General features: G+C 62.0%; 1 protein-coding gene across 1 annotated transcript; it reads right to left on the bottom strand.

Moving 5' to 3' along the window:
- Positions 1–247: 247 nt before the first annotated feature.
- On the bottom strand, positions 248–9,217 carry Trabd (TraB domain containing). The gene is given in 18 exon segments (XM_053743387.1): positions 248–1,371; positions 1,374–1,472; positions 1,475–1,503; positions 1,651–1,762; positions 1,843–1,891; positions 1,893–2,113; positions 2,245–2,359; positions 2,441–2,466; positions 2,469–2,550; positions 3,961–4,025; positions 4,028–4,103; positions 4,451–4,506; positions 4,509–4,549; positions 4,551–4,614; positions 4,817–4,997; positions 5,108–5,122; positions 5,423–5,484; positions 8,756–9,217. Coding segments are annotated over 18 exon segments (1,617 nt in total). The 5' UTR covers positions 8,883–9,217; the 3' UTR covers positions 248–1,174.
- Between the last annotated feature and the right edge of the window lie 664 nt (positions 9,218–9,881).

Genomic DNA, 9,881 nt, shown 5'->3' with positions numbered 1-9,881 from the left:
TAGACCACAGGGCTGGCCCTGCCTCCTCCCCTCAGGTGTGGCCTGAGCAGGTTCTCTTGGCTGGGGCCCAGTCCACCTCCCTGGGCAGGGCCTACACTGAGTCTCTTTGTTAAGGTGGGTGGCACATTCCCCAGGCTCCAGGCAGTGCCCCTCAGCATCCTGCAGCTCCAGGGGGTGGGCACAGGGAGGCCAGGACCTCCCTCGCATCACCTGAGTCCCACTTCCACACACTTCACAAAGCAGGAGCTTCCAAAATTAGAATTTATTTCAGTTTCTAAGGGAACAAATCCACAAATGAGACAGGAAGGACACAGCTAGACCCTGTCCAGCTCAGCCTGGGTGGTTTCACCTGATTCGGACTGACAGTCAACACAGGACAATTAAAAGTGACCCTGGGCCCTGACGGGTCATACAGATGCTGGCCACAGCTGACCAGGAGCGCTGCATGGCACAGGCTGAAAGGTGGCTCGCCAGGACACTTGCTGTCACAAGGGTCAAGGTGGCCTTGGAATCCCCACTGGACGCACAGACAACAGGTTCAAGCTCCTCCTGGCCACAAGGAGAGTGGGCCAGGACAGCAGGCTCAGCCTGAGGCCTGTGCAAGCCTGCTGGTACAGCCCCTGGAGGGCTGGGCAGGCGCCTCAGCTGACCCCATGTACACACGCCCACTCAGAACAGAGACACAAAGAAAGACTCCCTCTTGTCACAACTGGATTTAAGGCTTGTACTTCCTGACATTTACTCCAGTTTGTTTTTTCTTTGAAGTTAAAATTTCCTGAGTAAAAAAATTCTTAGACATTTAAAAAAGCCCAAACACAGAATCTCTGTAGGCAGAGATGCAGCCAGGGGTGCTGTGGGCACATCCAGGTCAGCAAAGCTCCCACAGAGATGCCAGTAAAGAGCTGTGTGGGGCCTGCGGTTGTCGCCAAACTGGCCGGCCCTAAACATACCGCCAGACGCACTTGGGACCAGACGCTCCTGCTAGCTGGAGCGCAAGGCACAGTGAGGTAGGTAGTCAGCAGCTCACCAGGCCCAGCCCAGGCGGGCGGCTGGCGTGCACCCGCCCCTCCTCTCCTGGCCCTCGGAGCTGGCCTCAGTGCTGAAGCCCGTGGACAGGCCCTGCAGTGTGGAGGGGGCTGCTGGGAGGCCCGAGCGCAGACAATTCAATCATCTTTTATTTGGTGGGTTGGGGCTGGGGAGGGCAGCGAGGCTTGGCCTGGACCCCCATGGGGGGTGGCTTTAATGCACCTGCACCCGAGAAGATTCCCAGGTGGTGCGGGCTCTCGGGAGCCCCCGGCCGCAGCGCGGGGCTCCCTCTGTGTGTCCTCCTACTGGCTTGGCCGGGCTCCGACGCCCTCTGGAGGCAGTACGCGTAGCGGGCAGCGACAGGACCAGGCTCACGGTGCGGCGGCCCATCCAGTACAGGCCGTAGCCCAGCAGGCCGAAGAAGGCGGCCTTCAAGGCCAGCCGGACACTCTGCCTGAGATGGACGGCGGGGGGACGCTGGGGGAGGGAGGGAGGGAGGGCTGGGCCAGGCTGGGGCACACGCCCCCCAGCCCCAGCCCCCCACGTGTGGGCACCACTGTGCATTGGCAGGCCCAGGGTCCAGCGTCCGCTGGGGGCTCGAGGGGCGGGGGCCCGGGCACTCACGTCATGATCTCCTGGATGTTGAGTTCGGTGCTCCAGTTCTTCTCGATGCCCGGCACGTGGCCCATGCCCACAACGCCCACCACAACAGAGGGGACGCATTTCCTAGGCTCAGCTGTGGGGGAGGGCGGAGGTCAGCAGCGGTCGGTGCGGAACACGGTGTCCCAGGGAGCCCCCGCCCTGCCCTCCCGCCACCTTCAGAGGCGCGTGGCAGCTCGAGGCGCCGGGCGGCCTGCCGCAGCGCGGTGGGTCAGGTAGACGTCGCGCTCCGCGACGATGGTGCGGTGCAGGTCAGGGAACTCCCCAATCATCTCGGCCATCATCTGCTCCAGCAGGTCCTTCTGCTTGCAGCGCTCCACATCGTCCTTGCTGGGGGCAGAGGGCATGCTGCCAGCCCCGCAGAGATGGGCCAGCGGAGGCTGGTGCTGCTGACCCAGGGCAGGGACCACCGCACCCTTATTTGGGGCTTATGGTGGAGGAGGGTGGCGGGGGGTGGTGGTGTGGGAGGAGCTCAGCCGGAAGAGGCAGCGGGGAGCTGCTGGGCACATGCATGGGGGCCAGGTGAGCTGCCCTCCTGATTGGGTCTGATAGGAGCACAGGCCCCAGCAGCTTGACTTTCTGCCCAGAAGGACAGTGCAGCGATGGCCCTCTTGAAGGTGACTGGATGGGCCGGTCACCCAGGTGGAAACTTGCAGAAAGGCACCTTACTCGCCTGGAGCAGAGGCTGAGCGTCAGGACTCAACAGGACCCAGGGCTGCTCCCCGATCTCTTCCAGGCCATCCCCAGAACCCACCTCCTTGAAGGCCTCCCTGAACTCTCGCCAGGGGCCATGCCCAGCTGCTCCGTGATGTGGGCAGACACCTTCAACAGTAGCATCTGCATAAGCCCAGACATGAGCCCGTTCTGCAGGGAGAGGCCTTGTGTCAGCCGGAGCACAGAGGGAAGGAGGTGTGCAGTGTCCAGCACCTTCTGGCTCCTTCCACACCCAGGGGCAGGCTGCCCTGGCATGCAAGGAGGGTCCCAGGCAGGGACCACAGGAGGGGCATCCAGGCCTCAACAGCCACCTTTCAAACACATTTTCTTTCAGAAAAGAGCTCTTTCTTTATAGGGCAGTCAAGGGTGCTGGAAAGGGGCCAGCTCAGATGGCCTGACCACATATGTGAGACACAGGCTGATCCTGGACAAAAATTGGTGACCAGGGCCTTAAAGAGGCTGCCTCACTGCTTGCCACACCTGTCTGCCAAGGCCGACACAGATATGTTCACACAGACCTCAGTACAGGCTGCCTCTGGGTCTTGCTGGGTCAGCTGGGCTTCGAGGCAGGGATGAGGAGATACCCCATCACCCCACCTGGCAGGGCCCTACGCCCACTGCCCTGAGCGGATTCTCCCCACGAGCTGCTGGTAGATGTCCACACACTCCACATTCCCAGCAGGGTCTGCCCTTGACCCCTGGAAGGCTCTGACGTCCTGGGACATTCTGCTGAAAGGAGTGTCCTTGTTCACCTGGGGCTCAGGCCACATTGGTGGTCCAGGAGGAATCCAGACCAGGCAGACCTCCACAGAGGCTGGAGGCCATGGTCAGCTGTGTGCACATGGCTGAGCCCCCTGACTCTGGAGCCGGGCACAGTGATCCTCCCCATGTCAGCACACGCCTGTGTTGTCACATCACAGCGGGGGAGGCTTGTGCCGTCGGCTCCCTGGCGGAACGAGGGGCAGCTGGTGCTGGGGTCCTCCCAGACCCTCTCTCCTGTAGGCCCCTCACCTGTGCCCGTGTGCTGTGCCTTGGCTGCAGCTGAGGCACGACTGTGCCTCCGAGCGGGTCCTGACCCTCATGGGGGTGGGGATGGGTGCTGATGATCCCTGCTGGACATGGAACCCACCTCTTAAGATTGGCCTATGAAGGTCTGCCAACGACCCCCTCAGGTGGGGGACCACCGGGTGAACAAGCAGGCTGAGCTGTCTGGGGACATCCTCAGAGTGCACACTGACTGCTGCTGGGTGTGGCTGGGCTGCCCCCCATTGATACACACGTGAATGAGAAGCGGCCACAAGGTGGGGGACAGGCAGTGCCAGACATTGTGAGACCCTGACCCCAGCTCAACACACTAGGGTCTTTGGCCCAACTAGCTCTTGCCTTAGGGTTAGATCATCATCTACCTGGTCCTCCCTCCTCTCCTACAGCCTGAAGGGGAGGGTCAGAGCAGGTGGGCGCTGACCAGAAGCCGGGACGCGATACACCTGGGACCCTGTCCACGAGCCCCAGCATCTCTGCAGGGCAGAGGGCAGCCCTGCACCCCACCTGCCTGCGCACCTGCCTCTCACAGCCTTGCTGCAGCTTCTCCCGGCTGACCTCCCGGGCCTCACGCAGCAGCGTCCCTCGTCCATCTTCAGCATGGACACACGGTACTGGCAGAGCTCCACCACCACCACGTCAGGCTGCACCTCCCGGATGGTCTGCAAGGCGGGTTACCCCTCCCCTGGACACCTGCTGGCCACCACAGGGCAGGGCCCACACCCAGACCAAGCCCCTCCCTCCCAGAGGTGGGGGATGGCACAAATCTGGTGCCAATAACTCTGCTGCTGGGGACAGTTCACTTCTTTAAGCAACTAAATAAAGTCAGGAAGCAGGCCAGCTTGCTGAGGGAAGGCACAATGCACAGTGAGAGCCCCCATTCTAGGGACCAGGAGGCAGAACTTGCACTGCAGTCCTTAGGCTTCAGGCCACCTAGACCTGCCTCTGGCCTGCAGGGGTGACCCTGGAGAACAGACCAGGGCGGACGGCGAACAGAGGTGGTGCTCACCTTCACAACGTCCCGTTTGCTATCATCACTGAAGTGGGCAGTGCCCACCACATACACCGGCTCCCATCCTCAGCCACCAGCTGGTCACAGTGCGTGGCGGTTGGGCTGCTCTCGCCTCCGCTTCAGCTTCATCTCCAGGAGCAGGTTGAAGGCATCCATGTCGGCTGCACCAACAGCAAAGGCCACAATGGGACAAGGCCAGCTCTGGGCGGGGCTGTGGTGCACTGCAGGCCACTGAGAGTGGGAGCTGAGCCTCTTGGGCACCTGTACACTTGGAGGCCCCTCTACTGTGTGGGCTGCTTGGCCACATCTATCCCTCATCCCACCCAGGACAAGTGACAGCAGGGGACCAAGTGTCCCAGTCACGGCTCAACTCAGTGAGGGCTGGATTGGGGAAAGGACAGGGGCTTCCCAGCAGGCAGAACTGGGGCACAGTAAAGAGGGCTCCTGTTGCACTCAGCAGCCACTCCTCCACACCCAGGTGGGCCAGTGATACCTGCAGCCCTGGCATGTTCCCAGCGGCAGCCAGGCAGCCACCTCTCCCATCCTAAGGCCCCACACCAAGCATGTGCTGGGACCCAGGGAAGACATACATAGGTTTCTGGGTTTCTCCGGAAAGCACTCTGGGCACTGACCCCCGAGGCTCTGATGTCAGACAGGCTCCACATCAGCCTGTGGGTGGAAAGAGAGTTCAGCGGGCAACCATGTTACCTGACTCTGGCCTCCCAGACCAGGCAGTCCCAGCTGACCTCTGCCACTCAAGGCCCCCTCAGGCCACCCTACCATACGGACTTCCCCTTGGAGAGTTTTCCTGCTGGACTTCTAGAAAACCCCAGTGGTTATGCCAAGTTCTTTGCAAAGAAACAGCTGGAATGACTCCGAGGCCACACTGGGGTGGGCGGTGTCCCTGGGTGTCCTCCTACCATGCTGTGTAGCCTGGAGTTGTTCAAAAAGCCCCTGGCTACCCCTCACCTCCTGAGGTGGCTGCTCCTCCCCCTCCATGGCTGGAACGTGGTTTCCTGACTGATGGATGCCTGAGGAGATAGGACATGGTCCTCACTGAGGCCCCAGGACAGGGCTCAGTGCTCTTGCCCAGTGATGCAGTAGGACCTGAGGCTTCCTGCCTTGACACCGTGGCTGCTGAGGTCTTGGGTCCTATCAGGTGGGGCCTGGTTGGGAGAGGCCAGCAGCCTCCATGAACAAAATGGAAACGGCAAGCAGGCAGTCCTTGGCACACAGGATACTGCCCCCACCTGCCCCAGCACCACGAGCAAGCAAGAATGGACTGGGTCAGGTGGCACCAAACTCCTGAGGCCCATTCATGACACAGCAGGACATAGCAATGTAGTAGCCATGCAAAGCCACTGCAAAGAAACCCTGAATCTCTTTTAGTAATGGCAGTGTAGGTGGTGACAATACGGCTGCCAGAAAGACAGGGTTAATGTCCTTAGTTTACCGTTTCTTTAGCTTAACAGAAACATAATGCAGAAGCAGCTGCCTCAGAATGCTGACAGGGGCCTGATATGGTGCACACGCCTGTAATACAAGAGGCTTAGGAGGCTGATGCAGGAGGATTGCAATGGGCAACTTAGTGAGGCCCTGTCTTAAAAAAAAAAAAAAAAAAAAAAAAAAAAAAAGACTGAGGATGCAGGATGCCCCTGGGTTCAATCCCCAGTACCCTGCCACCCCAAAAATACTGACAAGGCCTAGCCTGGTGCCACATCTGTTTCACACTGTGTCCCTCAAAAGGAAACAGGAGCTCTGGGAGTGGGGGCCTGGAAAGCTAAGGCACATGGAGGGACAAGGGACACACGACCCATGGAGGACAAGCAGAACACCAGACAGACCCATGCCTGAGGTGACTGAGGCCATGGTGGGGACCAGTGTCATGCTGAGTGCCGGCCATGGCCCGTCCCTTCATGTGGCTCTTCCTGGACCTGCTTAGTAAGGTCAGTGGACTTCAGTGCACTTCCTGGTGGAAGGAAGCTCCACCACCTGGCAGAGCTATTAAAATAGGCAAAACCATCTTAGTGCTGCAGGATGTGAGAACTGACATGACAGGGACACCTGGCACTCAGTCACAGGAAGAGGCGCAAGACTCACACCACGGCATGCTGCCAGGGGAAAAGACTTGGACATGTTTGCTGAGGGCAGTGCACAGCTGAATCTGGGCCCCAACTTGCAAAAGCTGTTTAAAATAAGCTCTTTCTGCTGGAGAAATCTGGCCACTGGGTGTTTTAATGCTAAGGAACCAGAACATTCCACTTGCTGTCAGCGCAGCAGGCAGCATGGTTCCTCTCCAGGTGTCTGCATGTATCAGAGGTGTGCTGAGGGAAGCTGCTCAGAAGGCACCGTCGATGGGGTGCTGGCAGACAGAGGGCTCCAGCCTGCAGACGCAGGACCCTCTGCTTACACCTGCCCTCTGCACTGTTGCATGCTTCTCAAAGCTTTCACGACAAAGGGTGAATGAGCAGGGAGTGAACGAGTGCTCTCTCTGGCTCTTCCCCTGACAATGCTGTGGTTATCCCACCGTGGTAAGCACAGACCAGAGCCTCCACTGCACCTGACTGGACTGTCGAGCCAGGGTGGCACCTCTGAGCTCACTTCCTCCTCACCTGCAAGAGGCAGGAACTCAGAGCAGCACTTGGGTGGACAGGGTTCTTTCTAGATGTAACTGAACACCTGATGTGGTGTCCAGGGACACAGACATGCCCTGGAGCTGAACAAGAGGAAGGCCATTCTAAGCACGGCTGGGCCTTCTGGAAGAGGAACTGGCATGAGCTGGGGGCAGCAGGGGGCAGGGCCAGGAAGCAATTGGGGACGAGGGTGGAGGAAGTTCAGTTGAGACTGAGAGAGACAGTCAGACCCCAAGCTGGCCTCTGAAAACCTAGTCCTCAGGTCCCATGGAACCACTAGCTACTATAGAAGAGAGTCCATTTCCCTGTACCTGGGCTTCCAAGCCTGGAAACTGCCCTACCCTGAGTGTTATAAGGGTCAGCACATCTGGGAAGGACCATTGCTGGTTCTGGGTCTGTGCTCAGCCAAGGTCTCTGACAAATCGCACAGACCTTGGTCCATCTGGCCTCCTCCTTCCCTTCTTTAAGGTGCTCCAACTGGACAAGGCAAGGACAGAAATGCAAACAGGGAGGTGTACCAGGAGGGCTTGGGGGAGCTGCCTTCCAGGGCAGTGTGGCTAGCTGGTCGTTCCCCTCCACAAAACAAGGTGGACAGCAGGCAGAGCTGCTGGGTGTCCACCCCTCAGCTCCAGAGGAGCAGCTCAATGGGGAAAGGGGAGATGACCATCCCTTTTCAGCAGACACCAGCTGAAAATGTGGAAGAAAACACTTCTTATTTATGAGCAGAACAAGGTTGCCAAAGCATGAAGGAAAAAACTTAAAAAAAAAAAAAAAAAAAAAAAAACCCGCTGGACGGGAGGATGTGGCACCACTAGCGAATGGGAGGGGAACACGTGGCCTCAGCCTGCCTGCTCTCCCTGGGTGTGGCGGCTCAAGTCTGCGGTCAGTCTGGTCAGACCCAGCTTCTGTAGCTTGCCCAGAGCACACCAGAGCCTGAGGGGGCAGTTCACCCCTAGGGCTGGAGGAAGGGGCTCCAAGCTTCTCCGGAGAGTCCCAGAACTGCAGCAGGAGAGGGTCTTGCCTTATCCCCATGGGGGCGAGGGGACGAGAGCCTGTCTGGTCAGGAGCCAAGCCTTAAGCCCCATGATGGCAGCCACTCAAATGCAGCACCAGGACCCCTGAGCCCCCGACTCTAGCCCCTGCAGCCAGCCACCAAGGGCAGTGCCTGCCCAGTGCAGCAATGGTCAGGCAGGAGGGCCCCAGGCCCCAAGTCTGGTGATCCCTGAGCATCTCTGATGGGAACACCCCACATTTCCCAAGACTGGCTTCCATACTCTCGGGTATGAGTCCAGCAGGCTACCGTGCTTCCCTCGCCATCAGCCACGGCTCCGCTGGCAGGCGCCAAGCCTGGCCTCCGCGCTCCTTCCTGCCCGCCTTTCTGAGACAGGCTCAAGCCCTCAGTGGGGCGCAGCGGACCCTGCTGCCACTCCAGCGGGTAAATGCCTCCGCCTCCCTAAACCCCGGCAGCTGCAGGCAGGTTCCAGCCCTGCTCCCGGCCCAGCACCAGGCCAGCGTGCCGGCTGGGACTTGGGTCAGATGTCGCCAGCCCGCTCTCGCTGCGGAGTAGGACGGGTGGGTGCTGGAGGGGTGCGAGAGGCCTCCGGCCAGGGCCGCCGGGGCTTCCACCTGGTGAGCTGAGCTCCCAGCAGCTCCCAGCACGAGCTCAGACCTCCGAGGCACTCGCGACGCTCCGTCTCCCGCTGGAGAAGAGACCGGCTCCACGGGGCCCCCAGCGCAGGGGCAGCACGGGACACGGGTCGGCAACAGTGGGTCCGTGTGGGGGTGACTGTCCACATCCGAAACCTGTCTCCACCAGGCACGGCCTGCAGTGTGCCACAACTACACGCTGCCCACCCGAGTCCCGGCAGCCGTCCCCTCAGGGGTCCCGGGGCCTGAACTGGCCGGCGACCCTTCCGAGGTCCACTCGCCGGAGCCCTACCCCCGCCGCCTGCCTGCCGGCGGAGAGCCTTCAGCAAGCGCGGGCAGCGCTCGGCCAGGCGGCACCCGCCGCGCGCCGGCCCCCGCCCGCCAGGCCGCGGGGCAGGCCCTCGCCCGCGGGCAACCCGGACCCGCCGGGCTCGCCGCGCTGGCCCGAGGCCGACCCGCAAGCGCGGGGTCCGGGGCGCCTCCGCCCCGCCCCGCGCGCCCGCCCCGCCCCTCGCAGGCGCCCCCGGGGCCGGGCTCGGCCCGCGGCAGCCCGCGCGCCCGCGCCCGCCGCACTCCGCCTGCGGAGCCTGACGCGCGGGGGGCCGCAGACCACGCCCGCCGCCCGCCCGCCGCGTACCGAGCAGGTCTGCGGCCTCCGCAGCCGCCTCATGCGCGCCGCCGGACGGGCCCGGGCGCGCGGCACGCCGGGAAGCCTCCAGGGGCCCGCGCGCGGCCCGGCCGCGCCCCCGGTCCTAGCGCGCCCGGCCCGCGCTCCCGCCTCTCGAGCGCAGGCCGCGCTCCTCCCCCGCCCCCGGTCCTAGCGCGCCCGGCCCGTCGCATCCCCGCCTCCTGAGCGCACGGTCGTGCTCCTCCCCGGCGCCCCGCCCGGCCTCCCGCCTGCGCCCCTGGGTCCTAGTGCGCCCGCCCTGCGCTTTCCTCCTCCTGAGCAGCGCGCCGCACTCCTCCCCGACCCGCCAGCCCGGCAACCCTGGGTCCTAGCGCGCCCTTTGGCCTGGCCTTCCCAACCTCCCCACTATCGCACGCCCCAACGTCTCGTCCCACGCCCCCAGCTCCTAGCGCGCACCTGCGTCCATGTTCTCTTGTCGCGCGGCCATCTCAGGCTCCAAGGACACAGCGCCACTGCCAGT

Source organism: Sciurus carolinensis, chromosome 4, assembly GCF_902686445.1.
Source record: "Sciurus carolinensis chromosome 4, mSciCar1.2, whole genome shotgun sequence".
In the NCBI taxonomy this organism is placed as follows: Eukaryota; Metazoa; Chordata; class Mammalia; order Rodentia; family Sciuridae; genus Sciurus; species Sciurus carolinensis.
Note: the sequence above shows the minus strand (reverse complement) of the source record. Positions and strands in the feature narration are given on the sequence as shown.